Source organism: Trichechus manatus, unplaced genomic scaffold (genome assembly GCF_000243295.1).
Source record: "Trichechus manatus latirostris isolate Lorelei unplaced genomic scaffold, TriManLat1.0 scaffold00010, whole genome shotgun sequence".
Taxonomy (NCBI): Eukaryota; Metazoa; Chordata; class Mammalia; order Sirenia; family Trichechidae; genus Trichechus; species Trichechus manatus.
In genome coordinates this window covers 9,335,222-9,355,226 of record NW_004443946.1, presented here as the reverse complement: position 1 = coordinate 9,355,226, position 20,005 = coordinate 9,335,222, and the positions used below count along the sequence as shown (strand labels likewise).

The following is a 20,005-nucleotide window of genomic DNA, read 5'->3' as shown; positions in this document are numbered from 1 at the left end:
AATTGTATATTATTTCTTCTTCCAAGTAACTCCTGGATGGTAGGCAGGGAGTGGGGAACAGATTTTTTTTTTTCTTAGTAGGTAAAAGCAAAAACAACCCAATCATAAAATGCACACAGCTGTTTCTAAAAGAAAAATGCAAACACAACTTAACCATACTTTATTTGACTGCATCTTATTTAGACAGCTTGCACATTTCAAATCCCATTAGATCTGTCTCTCCAAAAGGATATGGGACAATAGAAGAAAATTATGCAGCAATATCCAGTCATCAAATAGCAGTCAATATTTTGAGATACACGTGATATTTTATACTCAACTCATATCTGACATCAATATGATTTATGGTTATGTTTTCACAAACCTGAAAGCCCTGTAACATTATAGCACTCAATTTTAGTGATGTCATGGTGCACTGAAAGTAATTCTGATGCACTACCAATTTGATTTTATCTATGCTCCTGGAAAGTGATGAACTTCATGATTTTTAGACACCATAATAAATATACACATCCAGTCTTATACATGTCAGCCAATACCATAACACAGGGCAAGGTAAAGTTAAAACATGTGACAAACAAACTCCTTTACATAGATTTGTCAAGCAAGTGAGGAAGGTAATTTGGGGAAAAGAGGCAGAAAATATTAAAACCAATTTTTTAATAGTAGGTTTTTTTTTTTTTTCCTTATTTTGCTGGCTTCAACTTCAAAAACTACTGTCAGGTTTCTGATCTGTGGACTTGATAGTTTCATCCTAATGTAAGGGAAATTGTAATCAGCCCACACATCAAAAATGGTAGTATACCCGTTAGCTTCTTCAATACTAACATATATAGCTTCATGGTAGCCTGTATAAAAATGTTCAGCAGTAGCAACTGCCAAACCAGTGTCAGTGGATATTACAGTCAGTCTTAAAGAGGCAGCACCCCATTAAAAGAAAGTTGCACCAATTTTGCTCAGTTTTAGCCAAGTGAACCTACTCTATCAATTATAAATGAAATTGTTTTAAGGTTATATAAGAAAACAAAAGCCCAAGATCAAAAAGTAAATTAATGTTGGATGCTATTTCAACTTGAATGGAGACTTAATTCTGGTGTTGGGTTATCATGCTTGAGATTAAAATTTTAGTCTACTTAAGTAAACAATTTTTGCATACTCAATTATAAGATACAAGGTGCACACTGATATTTAACACACCAGGTGAACAATATGGCAACCATCTGACTTTTCAGTCACATGTTGTTGCTACTGTTGGATGCTGTGGAGTTGGTTCTGACTCAGTCATGTAGTTAAGGTCGTATTTACAAAACGCCCAGTGAATCAGTTCAATTTGGCAAAACTTGGTCAGTTCTGGGGGAAAAAGTTAGTTGTGATGGTTTCATTGACAGCTTGTCAAAAACATAAAAATGGCTGAATTGGAAATCTAGAATGTATCTACTTTAGAACTGTCCCCATTAGTGAGTCAAGCACATGTATGTTCATCAATAATCCTTACCTCTGAACCAGCAAGTTAAATATAAAGTGGTGAAAAAAAACTTGATGAACATAAGTAAACTGTTTTAGTTCGGTTCTCTCCATCTTAACAATAATAACCGAAGCACACTATGACTTACGTTCTTCTAAATGCCGGAGCTCAAATGAGGTCTGACTGAAAACATACTCAAAATGCACAGCTAAAAAGCCAGGAGTATTGTGTAGTCATCATATTTTTAATGGAACCAGTTTTCTGCCCATTAAACTTTCAAGAGCAATACAAAATGGAAAGAAAATATTTTCTTTAAAAATAAGGAACTAAAAATGATCCCACCAGCAGGAAGTTTTTATTTTCATCAAATATAAATTGTGTATTTTTAGTTTAAAAATACTTGTTACCATGTTCACTTTCAGGACACTATACTGAGCAAGGAGCAGCTTTCCTTTAAAAAAAAAAAAAAAAAAAAGGCAACAAACTTTCCTGAAAGGGGGCTTTTACCAACTGTTAATGGAGGTAGGGTTTTTAAAAAATACAGTAATTATAGCCATAAAATAAAACAAAATTCAAACCAAATCCTGGAACAGAAGGCATATCCAAATTTAAAAAACAGCAACAACATAGATTACCACAAAACATCTTCACAGAGAATGAATCTTTTTTTTATGGGTACATAGGCTTTCCAATTAAATAAATAATCCATCACAGGTTTACTGACTCAATTCAAAGCAATTAACTTTAACATTTGTTACATTGAAGATTGATAAATTGACCAAAACACAATGTAACTAATGAATGTGGTGATGGCTGTTAAGAAAACCCATAGAACTCATTCCAAAAAAAGATTTCTATTTCTCCCTTTTGTTTTTCTGGGGAAAAAAGCAATACTCCCCAAGAATTTGCTTGTGTAAGTGAAAAGAAAATAAAAGCAGCTAAAAACGGATACAATACACCTTGAAATTTATTTCTAAGACCAAGAACCAAAAGTGAAGCATTTCAAGAAAAGGAAGCAATGTGAATCCAAATCAACTGGGTAATTAAAGTTCCAACTGCTTTGTGAAAGCTGTTCTTCACAGCTTAGCAATAATTTTGATTAAATAAAATCATATGAATTTACATTAATTTTCTATTCTTTTCCAAAAATCCCTCTCTCAAAAAAAAAGTGCATCCAAACCCCAGCAACTCGTGGCTCTATTAATTTTTCCTATTCCCTTTGAGCCATTTCTCTAAGAATTTCCAAGTAAATTCAACATCTTACTATAAAGAAGGGACTTCTAAAGTAAACCACTCTGTCTCTCACCTGAAAAAAGTATCCAAATTATAAAAATCTGAAATAATTTATTATCAAATTTAGAATTTAAATAAAAACAAAAGTTTGTTTGCAAAAGTCTTAAAAGAAAGGAAAAGATAGCATGCATTCAAAACTAGAGATGAAGACAAATATTCTTATCTACACAGGCACTGGCAGACGCAATTTAATTATCTTTACTCATTGTAAGACACACCCCATCCTACATTTTTTTTCATTCACTAATCACTGAGGTACCAATATTCAAGAATGGAAAATTTAATATTGAAAAAAATAAAACCTAAAATTGAAGCTTTCCCCCCACCCCTCCCAGAAAACTATGGCAGGTTTCATGTGAAATGTTAGTATACTTAGAGATTTTTACAATCTACATTGGCTTTTTTCAGGAACAAAAATCATGTTCAACTTACTGGTTCTGCCGTAAAATAATCACTGTGTAAGTAACATTGTCAGCAGATTTTGCAAATGAACAAACACATCTTGGCTATCAACTGGCACATCTTGTTGGTACCAAAAGAACTCCTGAAGTTTGAAACAATTCTTTTAATTCAGAACAAACGCGCCATGCCAAAGTGCAACAAATATTGTGCGACACTCAGTGAGACACTTTGACAGATAAGAGCTGCATGGAAATCACTAAATCCACCTGCAAAGCAATTCTGTACAAATTGCACTGCATGCAAAGGCCGCTGCTGCGTGGTTGGACAGCTGTTCCTCAACGTCAGTTCCTCAACGCAGCCACAGCTTAAGTCGCAGTGCATCAACTCCATTTAAATAGTATCTGAACAGCCTCTTATCTCGAACAAAACCAAGATTTTCATAAAGTTTCAAAGCAGATTTATTTGTTATTTCTGTTTCCAAAACAACCTTCAAAGAAAAGAGAAAAAACTAAGTTACAATTTTATATATCTGAAACTAAGTTACAATTTCATAATTTGAAAAAAATACTTACAAAGTAAACAATCAGATCAAACATTTAAGAAAAACATACCACAATGGATTTTTCTGATATTTGGAATTTTTAGCAATGACAATATATCGGTTTCATACAGAAAAAAATATAATTTCCTTGTGGAAAAAAGAGTGACAAGAAGATGAGAAGAAAAAAAGTCAACAATAAGAGGTTTAGGAAAATAAACCAGTATTTGAAAACTACTGAGATTGATCTCCAACTCCTATGTTTTCATTACTTTGTCATCATTTATCCTGATGATAACTGTAATATTTGTCTGGAATCTAGACCAGATGTCGGCGAAGAGCCCTTGGACCAAACTCTGCCAGTCTCCGTAAAGTTTTATTGGAACATAGCCACGCCCATTTGTTTACATGTTGTCTATTGCTGCTTTCTCCATACAAGGGGAAACCTGAGTAGTTGCCACCTATACCTATAGTCACAAAATGTAAAATATTTACTATCTGACCCTTTACTGACTAAGTTCAATGCCTCACATTTTAAATGTGCACCATAACCACCTGGGGAGTTTGTTAAAATACACTGCTGAGCCCCACCCCCAGTTTCTGGGTAGGTTGAGGGTAGGGCAAGAATTCACATTTTTAACAAATTCCCAGGTGATGCTGATGCTGCTGGTTAGGGGACCACATTTTGAGAACCACTGGTCTAGACATTCTGGATTATCAAAACTTAACAGAGGAATACACAGCATTAACTTCCATCTGGGTCTTTGTAAATATTACTGGATCAGTGGCCTTGACAATGAAGAATTGATACTTTTGAACATTAAGTGTGATTTTCTTTTTTTAATGTATTTCTACCTCCCTCTACAAAAACACCCTTCTGCTCCCTTCTCCCAAGTTTTATATACATAGCTTTACTTGCCTTTTTTATTGAACCTCAACTTACCCCATTGAGAATTATCATGAGCCACTGTTACTGTTGGGGTGTCATAACCCTGAGGTACTTGGAGTGGCAGGGGTGAGATGGCAAAGAAAGATTAAACAAAGGCCCAAGCAAAGCATACGAATTTCTTCCTGTTCTACCTCAAGCTATCAAAAAATCAGACAAGAATTCAAGCAATAGATGTAAATAATATCCAAAACTGAGCTCATAATCTGCTCCTCTTCCACAGTTCCATACCTCGGTGAACAGGATCTCCATTCCAAGGGCTCAATCCTGAAACCCAGGAATTATCCTTGAACCTCTCTCTTCCCCTCTGCATACATCCAAGCACTAATGTCAATTCTGTATTGAAAATAATTCTCTAACTGGTCCTCTTCTATTTCATCGATACCGCCTAGTTCAAGCTGCCATCAACTCTCATAATCACAAGAGCCTCCTAATTTGTCTCCCATTCTCTACAAATAGTTGAAATGGTCACTCTTGTTGGGTCCCTGCTTAAAACCATTTATTGACTCCCTTTTAGTCTCAAGATAATGTCTACAACCTAAAGAGATGTAAACAGCCCTTCAAGATACAGCCTCTACCTACATCTATAGCTTTGCTTTAGGTATCTCTCCCTTTGCTCCCCAAACTCAACAGAAACTTTGTTTCTGGAACCCACCATGATTGAAAATTTCCCACCTTAGACCTTTCATTATCAGCTGTTTTCTCTGCCTGGAAGAATGCTCTTCCTATCTTCCTCCCTTTTGGCCTTAGCTTGTCACTCCAGATGGGGTGGAGTATCCCCCCCCTTTTATACTACCCTTACACTGATCCTAGCAAACACTATTATCCCACACTTGATGAGAATGTCTTCTCTCCTAACTAGTGATCCCAAGGAACACAGGGACCATGCATATCTCCTTCACAGCTGCTATGCTTTTAAATGACCAGAGTACTTAAAGAGAATATTTTATATCTGTATCACTTTCAGCTGATCTATGTAATGAAGGAGATGAGAGACTTCATAGATGTGGGTTATAATATGCATTTTCCACTAAAACAAGCAACAGAAAAGTGATAGACTGCACCCTGTCAAAGGTGGAAAACTTGTTCTACCACGAAAAACAAGGCCGTCCCGTCAAGTTCTGGCTCTCAGGTCTCACTGTATTTTCCACTAAAACGAGCAATGGAAAAATGCTAAGACTGTACCCTGTCAAAGGCAGAAAACTTGGGAGACCCGAAAAAACAAAGCAGTCCTGGCAAATTCCACTCTGAGACTTCACTGTAAATAAAATCAGAGAAAGCATCATCTTGAAAAACTCTCAAAAATTCTGGGGGTGAGGCTCATTAATCTATTTTGACAAACCCTCCAGGTGACTGTGTGCACACTAATTTGAGAACTCCTGGTCTGGACCAGGGGTTGGCAAACTTTTTCTATAAGGCAGAGAAAGCATCATCTTGAGGCAACTGCCTATGCAATTAACTCACAAAAGCAAATCAAACCTTCAAAAGATATAAAACAAACAGTAGTTCAGGATCAATGGAAAAAGTCTCTAGGAAGAACTTAAAGTTGTACAGCAATCAAATTGGTTTAAGATAAGAATTAAAAGTCAACAATTTAATTTCTCTCTTCTCTTAGGAAAAGAGAATTTAATTTTTAGTAATGTATGCCATACTCCAATCTGGAATACAAGTCTGGTCAGTACAAGATTTCAGTTTTGAATATTACTCTTGGTAGTTCCTGAAATTCTTTTAATAGCTCAGCACGTTAACCACAGATAATTACAACTAAAATGTTAAATCTAAGCAATTAATATGGGAAGCACTAAAGCTCTAACAACTCAAAACTTGGAAGTGATTTCACAGAAATAAAAATGAGACAATTTTAAATAGCTAATATTTATTGAAAACTTATTATGTGCCATGTAAAGCATTTCACAGTCATTCCCTCATTTTATTTTCACAATAACCCTGTGAAATAGATATTACCTCCATTTTACAGATGAAGAAAACCCAAGGCCACCAGTAGAGAAAGGACAGACCACAGTCCAAACCTGAGCTAGAGTTTAATAGTAACCACTCTCCTGTACCTCCCTAATTGTTTCCCAGAGTAAAACAACGCAGCAAATGGGAAAAGATATACAATGAAAGGGATCTAAGTCCACCTTCATTAATATTTAGCAATCTAAGAAATTTAATACACATCTGAGGCTAAACCAAAACTAGTTACATGCTGAGTCAATTCTGATTCATGGCAACCGCATGTGTGTCAGAGTAGAACTGTGTGCTCCACAGGGTTTTCAATGGCTGATTTTTTGGAAGCAGACTGCCAGACCTTTCCTCTGAGGTGCCTCTGGAAGGACTCAAACTTCCAACCTTTCAATTAGCAGCCAATCTTGTTAACCATTTGCACTACCCAGGGACTCCTGAGGCTACCTACGGCTGCAAAAATACAATTTGAGGTGTGGTTAAGAGTTTGTATTCAGGTTTGTTACCATCCTAACACATTAATGAAATAAAGTCCAATTACACAGAAAAAAAATTACACAAAGGGCTAAACTTAGTTAAAATGTAAAGATGCTTGGCACACTCATATTTTCTAAACAAAGAGATCATGAATTTCTTGACACAACAGAAAATACCACGAAAAAAGTAACTTACTTTTTAATACTTAATCACTTAAATTCTTATAAACACATTAAAAGGGAACCTGGGTTTATACGGAAACTCAGTATAAAGTTATTTTGTTGGTTCACATTATGAGAACATATAGGAAACCAAAGGATAATGAAGTCATTTGAGTCCTAAATTCTACTTAACAGATAAAACAGGTTATAGTTTAGTTCCACTGATTCCCTTAGAAATAAAAAATTATCAATGTAAGTCAGACCATTTAACACATGTTTTCATACTGTAGGCTGGGAGCACTTGGAGGGCTGCTTTGTTCACTGCCAGATCCTAAGCACTAGCACAATGGCTGGCACCTGGCAGATATTTGCTGAACGAACAATAAAGTTATTCTTTGTTCTTCACAACATCCTTTTAAGATAGGAATTACCATCACGTTGCATAAAAAGACTGACTAGAAAAAGTTAAATGACTTGCTTACAATGACACAACAGAAGATGCATCTAGAACCCAAGTTTCTCAAACCCTCAAATTACTCAAAAACCCCAAATCCATACAGCTTAACCCCATTTTATTGTTCTTCATCTGCAGCCTTATCTCATAGCCAAAATATGTTTCCAGTGAAACTAAAAATGTTAAACATATAATTCTTAAACACAAAAAGCTAATAAGTCATTGCTGTACATTGTCAGGGGGAAAGTATGATGGGATCTTTTTACCCATACATATTTTTATATTTTAACCAAAAATAACTTACATCTCTTTGGTTTCTAATAATCTAGTTTAGTCACTACTTATAGTGGACTATTACATAATCTGGAGCCCTGGTGGCACAGTGCTTAAGCACTCAGGCTGCTAACCAAAAAGATGGGCAGTTCGAATCCACCAGCCACTCCTTGAAAACCCTATTGTGCAGTTCTACTCTGTCCTATAGGACTGCTGTGAGTCGGAATCAACTTGATGGCAATAGGTTTGGTTTGGTTTTTTATTATATAATCTGCCTAGAATTTACCAAACTGCCTTTTGCAGAACCTATATATTGCTAGAAATAAGTAGTATTAGGTCCAGCAAATTATGTTGTAGGGAAATATCTACATCTGAATAGCAAACTGTAAACAGTCTGCAACAGGCCACATTTATAAAAGGCAGAAACTACATATCAAAACTATAAAGGATTACAAGAAAACACCAAAATGAATTTACTAAAAAGGTAAGGTAAGTGGTGGGCTTTCTTCTGTTTTCCGTGATGTTTATTACGGTTCTCCAATGGGAAAATGTTTTTAATGTAAATAGCAGTTGAAAGATTATATGACATGATTTTCAACTACAAATGTTTTACAGTGACATCCTGCACACTTTCCATTCAGAAATTATGATTCCATTGTATTCTCATCATATATGATAATTAGCTGTGGGTATGAATACCATAGTAGTCATACCTTAAATTTAAAAAAAAATTCTGAAAAATAAATTCTCAGATATGACAATTTCAAGGACATTTACAGCTTAGGAAGTAAAACACTGCTCATCTCGCTGTTAATCACCTGACATATTCTAATTTATTTAAGGAAAAAAGTGCATAAAAGTAAATGGCTACCTTGCAGGTTCATTATTTTAGGAAGACAGATGCTACTTTAAAAATTACATTTTAGAAAACTCTTTTATGCTATGCTTATGTATATATCTTACTCTTTCTTAATGTGGCACACAAACCCAAGCTAATTATCCTAACCACTACACATTTGGCAGCCAGAACATGTAGGTATATAATCAAATTCAAGCCAGATCAGCATATGGATAATGCATTTCTTAATCACCAAGCTACGCATCCACTTGTTTCTTTTTTTCATGGTGTAACTTTTTAGTCAGTCCTAAATAATGTAGAAAATGAAGAAGATTTTTAGCTATGTTCTTTTACTATGTCTAATTCTAAATGTTGAGAAAATCATAGTAAGGCAAAAGGAAAACATCTATTAGACTAGGACAGTATAGCAGTGATATTTGGGGAAAAAGCAATCTACATTTCAAGTCTATGATTACTGACTTTGGCTTAACTTACTCTGAACTTATCTTAAAAGGACAAATGGCAATATAAACGTGACTCAGGTCACAAATGAATTCTGCAAATAAAATAAAAAGTAATAACTGATTGTATGTACATGGTAAGGCTTCACAGAAGATTTCCAAGAGTATCTGTGTTAACGGGTCCACAGATTTAAAAACCTCTCTCCTTGTAAGAATAAAAAAAAAAAAAAACAGCAGCACAAATAACCTAAGTAGTAGCAAATATATTTAAAACCTTTCTCAATTGTCTTTCTGATCCATTTTCTAATAATTTGTCAAAATTTACTGACCCTTTAAAAGAAAGGAACATTGGCCTAATTAAATGAAAGTAAAATCACATGTTTATGGTTTTGTAATTGGTCACTGTATTCTTGAAGAATTATAATTTCGAAGTCTTCCTAACAGCAACAAATTATCTAAAGACATTTTCACGTATAACTTTGCCTTTTACCAAAAGGCCACCAAGTTCTACTATACCAAAGGTTTCTCAAGTTTTTTAAAAACTTGGTTAACACTGCAAATACATTTATTTTTATCTCGTCTGTTATGTACAAAAATAAATAAGAAATTCCTGCTCCTAGAAAGATTACAATAGAATCAGAGAGAAAGACAAGTTAACAATTAATTACACAGGTCAAAATTCAAAAGTACTTTAAAAAATGGTAAAAATAACATGCTGGAAAAACAGAACAACTCATCTAACAAATATTTATGAACTACCTACTATATCACAAAAGCCACACTAAGTACTAAAAATAGTGCAGTAAACAAGAAAAGGCATCTCTGCCACCACCACCCCCCCGCCCCAGAACCTAGATTAGTGGCTAAGGCACAGACACTGAACAAGCACATTTAAGCACAATGAGTATTACAAAAAAGAAGTCAAGAAAAACAGAGAAAAAGGTACAACTGATTCTGTCCAGAAGGATCAGGGAAAACTTAAAGGAGATGTTGGTATTTCAGTTGGATTTTAAAATATTTTAATAAGCAATAGAGACATTCAATAGGGTAAAATACAAGCAGGATGAGGAAAGAAGAGAAGGTCCTAGATCTAAGCAAGCACATCAGTGAGGAAGTAGTTACTGTGGATTTGGAGGGATCAGAAACCAAATGGGATGAAATGATGCGTAAGTGGAAGCAAGAAACAGACAACTCTCAAAAATTAGAAAAGGAAAAGGGGATAGAAGGACGATGCTTGTATGGTTTACAACTTAATGCAAGGAGGAATAAAAGCCTTATAAATAGTAAATAAGAGCTCTGTGCCTTCCTACAGCAAATTCTTTACCTGAATGATGTAAGACACAGATCATCCCCTTCTTTTTAAACAGGTAAAAGTTCGCCAATCCAGAGGCAGAACTATTCAAACTGCAAAAGCTATCCATTTAAAACCATACAGCAGGAAAAAGTTCATCCCCATTTCAGCCTAAGATTAAGTAATACTCTTTATTTCAAAAGTAAGAAAAATGAATCGGCATTAGATTTTTAGGCCGACAATGAAAAGGGTATTTTTACCATAAAATGTATCACTAATTTAGGATTTAACTGTGAGACTAAAATAATATAATCAAAATCTCCCTAACAGTCCTCAGAACTCTCAAAGAAAAGCCAGTACTATTTAAACAGTTGATTAGGTAAAGTAAAGCACAAAGCCTACCTCACAGGTAATGACTAGAATAACTCAGAAAAGGCTTAACCATAGGAACGTAACACTCTCTGCTCATAACATCCCTATTCACTTTATTGCTTGTATTGCTCATAAAATTACTAGTAGAATGTGACTCTCCTTGTTCTGACTTAGTCATCATTGCTGTATTAAAGACATCTGTACTTCTCTACTTTATAGTTGTTCTCCACATTGCACACTAGTAAATGTTAACATCCTCATCATCACCAACATTTACTGAGCACCTATCATATGTAAGCACAGTACTACAGGATACAAAGAAATTATACCTGCCTTCAGGCCTTACAAACTAGCTGGAGAGAAGATGCATTTAGGTTAATACACAGATAGCTCTACATTCTTCCCCCTAGCCTTATTATTATTTAATGCTTACAGATTTTTTCAAGTGTGAAATGTCCTTCATATGGGCTGGTAGTTTCCCTATGGTAAAAAAAAGTGTTATTTAGAGGGAAACTACCCAGTAAGTACTGCCCAGCATAGTAGGCCTTAAACATTTAGAAAAACTTACCTCATCACAGTCTCCTTCAACCATGGCATATATAGCTTTCTTAACCAAGTTAGTACCTAGAATATAGATCTGAGTATTAATGAAGGAAAATATAATTAGTTTCTTAAAGATACCTAAATTATATTCATAATAAGCACAGAAATGTCAAATGCTGAAGTCTATCTGGAATGCAGATACATAGATTATCTTGTATTAAGTGGGGAAAAATTAAGATGTAAGCCAACAGAGTAAGACCTGCACATAGCAATATAAGTTTCCTCATGAAAGACCTATCTCCTAATATAATCCTTTATCTCAGCTGTAACTGTTTGACCCAGGCAGGGGTTTGTGCTATTCCAGTTGAAGGTGGGAGGAAAGGAAAAAAGAGAAAGGCAAGATATGGTATGGACAGAGAAACCAAGAACTCCTTGAGCTGGTCAGAACTTACTACATACCCTTTGAGCCAACCGTGCCAAAGATCTTCCAAACCCCTGGACCCAGGGCAAAAGACAGCCTCACCAGAGCTACTATGCCCCAGAGTGGGCCTAAGACACTGAGTCAGTTCCTACAAATCCTTGCAGTGAGCCTGGGCACAATGATGTCTGGCAATCCCAAACGATGGCAGTGGTGTGTCTATAAATGTCTAGCAAAATGTATCCTACTTTAGGGCCAGATATATTTGGTATATTATAGAAAAAACCAACTGCCAAATCTGACTTTAGAAGAAGACAGAAATACATATTATAACAAATTTCCTAATTTTAAAACTACACACACAAGCGCATGGGGCAAACAATTATGTCTGAAGGCCAGGATGCAACCTTCAAGCCGGTTTAGGCTCTCTGAACTAGCCAAACAATTGCTTTCTATTTTCCATGAGTCCTTATCAACTTTTTAATACATCAAAGACTCAACCTTGGTCTATATAACAGGCCCAACTTGAAAGAGTAAACCAACATATTAAGTTTAATATGTTAGGTTTAACCAACTTTCCTTATAGTGTTACAGTTTACTACTAAATTGTTAACACTACAAGGAAAGTTGGTTAAATCTAACACATTAAGTAAACCTATTCATAATGATTCCTCATGTGTGAAACAATCTTAAGTTGGACAACAACACAGATATATTTAGTTTAAGAATAACCACAAATGGTTATTTGTGGTTAAAATTAAATACTGCTACAAGCAACAAATATGCTTTCATTAATACTTAGCATAGGTATATCCCAGAATTTGACATGCTCAGAGAAGTGCCTGTCTACCTGACCCTCCATCTTAAACAAAGACCCAGTAGGTCCTAGACACTAGGACAGTGGTTCTTAACTAGGTGTATATCACTGTCACTTGGGGAAGTTTTAGCCCTACCTCTTGACAGGACAAACAAGATTATCAGGGGGAGTGGCCTACGCATTAGTTTTTAAACCACCCAAATGATTCTAATGGTCACTATGAACCATGAGTATAAAGATTAACTTAACATGTCAGGAAAGGCAGACCCAAGAAAGAGATGAGTTCAGGAATAGTAAGAAACAGTCAATTCTCCTTTCTTTTGGTCCTCCATGAACTGTTAATGTAATGTTTGATGACTAGCACTGAGTAATGATAAAAATGTCTCCATAATTTTGCCTTGATTGAGGTCCACTTACTCCAAGTATAGACAGCTGTCTGAGGGCTGGGCTCAAGTGCCCTAAAAATGCTATAAAAACTTCAGTACTTCCCATAGTACTTAGTAAAATGCAAAACAAGTTTTTGTTTTTTTAATTGTGATAAAAATATATATAACAAAACATTTGCCATTTCAACCTTTTTTACTTGTACAATTCAGTGACGTTAATTACGTTCACCATGTTGTGCAATTTGCAAAAATTTTGAATGGGATCAAAAAGTTCACCTGCTACTTGTTAGAAAGATAATCTCTTGAACAATTAAAACATTAACAAAGAAAACAATTCAGTTTAAGAACTTTCTGAAAATACTATCTTGAAATTAAAAACAACCTATTAATTTTCTTCCCCTAGCTTCATGTTCATTTCTAATATTTACATTTAAGTCTTTTGTTTCAAAAAACACAAATGAAAACAATCTGTTCATTCTTTTAGCAACATATTTTTCTTACCAATGCCATTTCTCCTGTATTTGGAATCCACAGCTAACATGGCTATATAACCTCTGCGGAACATCTTTTTGTGCATATCCAACTTGCAAACGATGGCACCTACACACTCCTCCCCTACCATTGCCTTAAAAATAAACAAACAGTTATGAAGAATACATTGCCATCAGGTACTGCACAATTACTCAGTGAAAACAGCAACCAACCACTGCTCAGCATTTTTGAGGGAGGAAGAGGTAATACAAACTTAATGAAAGACGCAATCAAGTTAGTTTCAGATACCTAAACCCCAGGACTCCTTCAAGTGTTCTAGTTCTAAAATCTTTCAATATTCTTTAGGACATGAATTTCTTATGCTTATTATGAAAGCCTAAAGGAAGAAGAGTTCTACAAGGTACATATTCAAGGACTTATATATAAGGCACTTAGAATTACAATTATTTGCAATAAAGACCAAGATGTCTAAGTCTTGAGAAGAGGGGATATGTGGAAAAAATATAGATTTTAGGAAAAATCCTATTCATTAGGATATGTTAAAATATTGTAGGATGTGCTTATAAACAGAGTACTGTAAGTTTATCTAATTATAATAAGCTTTAGTGAAAGACAGATATAAGACATGATCCTTAAACCTGAATGGTAGAGTTAGATTTTGATCAGGAAAAGAAATGTAAAAATTTTTCAGAAAAGGGGTTGTTTATAAGGTATTGCAAAGATCCTACCTGAGGAGTTTTTGTTACTGAAATTCTACAAGACTTCATAATGGTCTCAATTTTAGGATACTCCTGACAGTGTGGGTCACTGTCATAAAAAATACCTATAGCTCAAAATAATCAGATGTAGCAAAAGCTTTGATGTAATGATTTTACAGAGCATACTACTTTAATAAAAATGTAGAGCTTTTCAGAATGTTGAAGGTTACACATTAAATAAATGCTAATCACCCCCTATTTTCATTAAGAGTTCCACTGTCACCACTGAAAATGTTTTTCAAAATTTCCATCACTGGTAAAAAGTTTTAGTAATACTGTATTCTGGTAAATATAAATAGGGAAATATAGTCAACTGTTTAATAGTGTGTCAGCATGAAATATTTGTTTGCTGTAAAGTACCCTCATTAAGAATATGAAAACCCTCAAAGTAGCTATTAATACAATTAACTTTCCAGAGGAAACTATTTCAACAACAACAACAAAAATAACAGGAATGGATTAAAAAATCAATAAGCAAAGTCTCATTTATACTTAATACATATTTTAACTTAAATCTGTTGTGACTTTTTTTCTTTTTAAAGTGTGGAGAAATTTTTTAGGCAATTCTAATCCATTTCATGCAAACCTAAACTATGTCAGAAAAATCCTTTTGAAGGGATATTAAACTCAATAACCCTCACTAATTGTTTTGTTTTGTTGCATATTCCAAAGCTATTTTGGGTCAATAAGCCTCTGAAATTTTTATTACGTTTTTCTCACTTAAAATCAATCTGCTTCTTTAAAAATTATTTTGAAAACTGAAATTTCTTTCTGTATTTAAGAGCTGAAATATACACAAAAGCTGCCTGAACAGCTCTGATTGCGTTTTCTGATTTGAAAACAGCTCACTCAATTATCTGTGTGTATGCATATGCACATACATACACACATACCATATAAAATCATCACAGACCAAATGGTACATTGAAAAGAGCCAGAATATTTGGGGGCCTGGCCTCCTAAGCTTGACTCATGTGAAATGGATATCTATGTAAGTTCTATGATAGAAACTGTAAGATAGCTACACCTTACAATTAATAAAGCCATATAAAAAGGAGAACCAAATTAAAACCACTAAGCACAATACACAGCTGGACAGTACTTTCAAATCGGACAGTAATTTCAAACATATCTTTGTTTTTTGACCAAAGAAGTAATAAGCAAACAGTACTAGTTCACTCTACATTGGACTAGATTTTTTTTCCTAATTAAGAATCTGCAGGAGCAAAAATCAAGTTGTACGCATTATTTAAAAATAAAAGCCCAATACAGTCATGCGCCGCATATACGTCCATGGTCCCATAAGGTTATAATAGAGTTCAGGAAACCCAATCTGAGAATGGATGTAGCGGATTTAGGCATGTCGCACTTGACAATCACAATGATCCTCAAAAACAAAGAAAAAATTCTCCAAGCTGTTAAAGGATCAGCTCCACTGAAAGCTGCTAGGCTAATGTAAATGTGACAGGGTTCTACATCAGGTATGGAGAAACTGCTAATGACATGGATTCAGGACCAAACAAAAAAGCAAATCCCTCTCAGTATATTGATGATCACTGCTAAGGCAAGAAGCTTGTTTGAGATGGTTAAAGAAAAAGCAAGACCAGGTTACAGTACCAAGCTTAGTGCTAGCTCTGGGTGGTTCAAGTGCTTCAAACAATGTTTTTCACTGCATAATGTGAAAATGAATGGTGAGTCTAAGTGCTGATGTGAAGGCAGAAGAATTTGTTGAAACCTTAGATAAACTAATCGTAGAGGGAGGTTATGTGGCCCAGCAATTTATTATGGATGAATCCTTATTCTGGAAGTGAATGCCTGAAAGGATCTTCACTCATAATAATATGGTGTTCACACGACTTCCAAATCACATAATGTCCTATGTCACAGAACACATCGTGGACGTTAGGCGACCCATGACTGTATACATAACACATTGTTAATAATTAAGATGTTGGTAGTGTGGAATGCCAATGTTGCATTTCTTCCTGATAAACTACTGATGAATACACACTTAAAATAATCCCTAAATTGCTTATCAATTTTTCCAAATAAAAGTTTTTGCACATACATTTGGAATTCATGCTACTAAATGCATTCTTTTTTTTCAAGGATAGGAACTGAAAAATCCCTGCAAGGTTAAGACTTAACTCTATAAGGCCAAATACATACAAAACCATGAAAAATATGAATTGTATGAACTAGAGATTCCTAAATTCCAGAACACTACAAATAGGAAACAGGAGGAAGCCGGAAAGTTAAATTTAGAACAAAAGGAAGTATTATATTAAATAGCTGGTAGTAAATTTAAGAACTTCAAAAAGGCACCAACACTGAAAATACCATGAACTCAAAAACGGTAGACAGTTAAATACAGAGGGACTGACAGTGTCTCCCATTTCTACAGTACTCTACTTTCACATCTGTTACAATTATTTAGAAGAATCATAAAAACTGTCGTTTTTGTTAGTCAAGATGGTCAGGTATTGGCAGTTTTATCAGGCAAACCCTATATATTTCATTTGATCCATTACAGGCTACCTAAGGAAACCAGGAACATTTTGGAGGTTTCTAATCTCTGAAGATTGATGTTTGTAAGGACAGCTGCCCCTCAGTGAAACATAACTTGGTGACACAATGATCTTGGCTGAATGGGTGAAAGGTATGTCATTTTTCAAGTTCTTACTTTGTTACCATAATGCCAATTAATACCTGAAGATTTAAACATGTTAAGTCACTCTGATCCTTATTTAAAAAAAAAAAAGAAGTTGAGCTAGATTATGTAGGCTCTCTCTCAGTTCTAAAAATGATATGATTTTTTAAAATACACACTTAACAGTTTTTAAAAATTAGTTATGGGAAGTTCAAATTTAAAAGTATGACAACATGAAGACCCCAGTTCTAAGTGGCCCAGTTCTGAGTTTTTTTAACTATTGTTTTATTGTTTAATACCTTGATTCATACTTGTACCAACAAATCTTACAAGTTAACCACTTATGCATATATCAATTTCTAGATATTCAGAATTTTATACATACATTAAACAAACTTTAGCTATTAAGGGCTAAAGTCCAAATTAGTCAGCAAATTGGTAGAGGTCTATATAAAATCAAGATTGAAGTTTACTAGGTTTATCAGAGTCTAAAATTGGCAGGCAAGTTGATAGGCACCTAGGCTATTATCAGAACTCAAAAGTTTACTAAGTATCATATATACACACTATTTTCTGGAATTGGAAGAAATACATATACTATTTCAATTTAAAATGTGACTCATTAAAAAAAATAATAAAATAAAATGTTACTCATTTGTATGCTTTTGTGGGTTATCTTACAATTAAATCAATCTACAATTTTTTAGCAATTACAATGACATTTGATATGACATTTGTAACAGTGCTCTAAAATCATTTTCCCATATTCATTGACAATGATATATCTTAGAACTTCTATTTTGATACAATGCTTAGAATCCTGTGTAAGAGCTTTCTAGAATATAAAATAGTTGCCATAGTTTAAACAAACATACTAAATTGAACTTTAGCAAAGTGAATACAGAAAACCTACATACAGAACTGCCATTATCTACACCACATTATATTTTCAGATTACAACTAAGCTATAGAATCAAAAAGATGGATTTCTAAGGTATTGTCAAAATGTCTTGCAAGGAATTACTAAGTACAACAAAGTCAATGCTAAGACAACAAATAATGGTGGTGGCTTTTCTGTTCACATTAAAAAAATACTCCTTAAAAGTATGTCACCTTTCTTTAGTAAAATGCAATGGAAACAATATGGTTGTGAGTACATGATACAAAGCACATATCTGCAGTCAATATTTAAATGAAAGGTCTCATCAAACTGAAACGGGCCAATATAACTGGAAAGAAATTAATGGTACTGCCATTTCTTTCATCTTAAATTTTAAAACTAGACTTCATTTGAAAAAAAAATATTCAGCTTGTTCGGTAGCTGAGTTTTTTTTGCTTTAAGTAAAAAAATGCTGTCAGTTGTACCCCACACAAGCCAGTGTTACTAGTGTTTAAGTATATCTATGACCAGTTTCTTCAAAAAAAGTTAGATTAGTAAAAATTTCACGCTTAGTTTCCTACATTGCACAAAAGGGTATTTTGTTCAAGTTTCAGGATTCTTTCAGCTACTAGAAGTGTTAGTAGCGCCTTCTGCAATGGAACACCAGAAAGCAGGCTGGCTACAACTGTTAATTGCCCTGTTTAAGTAAAAGGAAACAATCTCCATAATTATTCTACATGCTTGTAAGATTTAATTCTCCAGTGCAGCCACAGCAAGGTTACTGACAATCATGTTCACCAAAACATGTTTGTGCGTATACTCTTCCCTCATTTTGGCTGTAATTGAGAGATTAATAAGGCCTGTATCCAAGCAAACCCAAGTTCAAATTAAATGATTGCAAAGTGCTTCGATGATGAGGGAGGGTAATTAAAGACAGTTAAGCATGATTATAAGCTAATGTAAACAGGACACAAGACCCCCGGTGAAACATGCATCATACAGGCTTGTTGCATTTACATCAGTATCAAGTGATCCCAGATCATGATTTCTTACCTTCAAAACAGTTTCATTAAATAATTAGGAAAGTGCACAGGTACTTTATATCATGTAAGGTACTACGAAATGCAGGATACATCCGCTGCCACACTCTCAGCCCTCACATTCCCTGCCCTGCTCGGCCTGGATCTCTGCTGGGTTCACCCTCTTTTCATTCCATCCACTTACCAAGAAGCACAGCTGTGGCCAGTTGTGGATAAAATATCTATAGGTATAAATGGAGTAGGGTTCAGACAGATCTTTGGTGATCAGTCTCATGATATCGGGCATTTGCAGCTCGGATTCATATCGGACATATCGTATCGTCCGATCCTCCCCAGGCTCAACCTCCCTACCCGAGGGGCTTCTTAAACTGCAGCCGGCAGTCAGGGACGAAGACAGCAGCTGCACCTGCTCTTCTTCCTCCTCTTCCTGCTCGGTGCCCTCGGCGAGTCCATTGCGGGTGGCAGCGGGACCGCTCACCGTCGCTGCCTCTGCCGAGCTGGGGAGCGCAGTTCTTGCATTATTAGGCAGGGAGTTGGGGGGGCTCTCGCCCGAGTGTAGCCCAGCTCCTTTTGTTGCAGTCGCTCTGGGGCCCCCGTCGGGGGTGACCGCGGTTGTGGCTGAGTCGGCCGAGCTCAGGACCTTGCTCTTGAGGGAGGCGGCCGACCGGAGATGCCGCAGTTCGGGGCTGATCAATCCGTTGAGCTGCTGCTGCTCCTGCGGCGGCTGAGGGCAGCGAAGGCACGGATGCCCCTTGGCCGCCGCCACCGCCTCGCCGCCCGCCGGACTCCTGCAGCCGCCGCCTTCGTGCTCCTCGTCGTCCTCCTCGTCCTCGCTGCAGCAGGCGGGGGCGGCCCCCACCGGGAAGACACAGCCAGGCTCGGCCGCCGCCGGGGCCGGAGGTGCTGGCGGTGGGAGGAGGCTGCTAGGCCCAGGCGGTACCTCCGCCATCCTAGACGCGACACAGACCGAGAGAGGAGGCCATGAGACCCAGCCGACGAGCGCGGAGCACAGGGGGCGGCGGGTGGGGGGCGGCGAAGGTGGGGGGAACAAAGGCAGAAACCGTCCCTCGCAGAGCTGCCCCCCT

General features: G+C 36.0%; 1 protein-coding gene across 1 annotated transcript in view; it reads right to left on the bottom strand.

Moving 5' to 3' along the window:
• Positions 1-683: 683 nt before the first annotated feature.
• The window catches only part of NAA30 (N-alpha-acetyltransferase 30, NatC catalytic subunit), a 19,703-nt gene continuing 381 nt past the window's right edge, over positions 684-20,005 (bottom strand). Inside the window, exons 2-5 of the mRNA XM_004370896.2 lie at positions 19,105-19,870; positions 13,602-13,725; positions 11,505-11,560; positions 684-3,647 (exon numbers count right to left, since the gene is read on the bottom strand). Of these exons, the coding sequence (XP_004370953.1) occupies positions 3,510-3,647; positions 11,505-11,560; positions 13,602-13,725; positions 19,105-19,869 (1,083 nt within the window). The 5' untranslated portion in view covers position 19,870 and the 3' untranslated portion in view covers positions 684-3,509. The remainder of the gene's footprint in view (positions 3,648-11,504; positions 11,561-13,601; positions 13,726-19,104; positions 19,871-20,005) is intronic.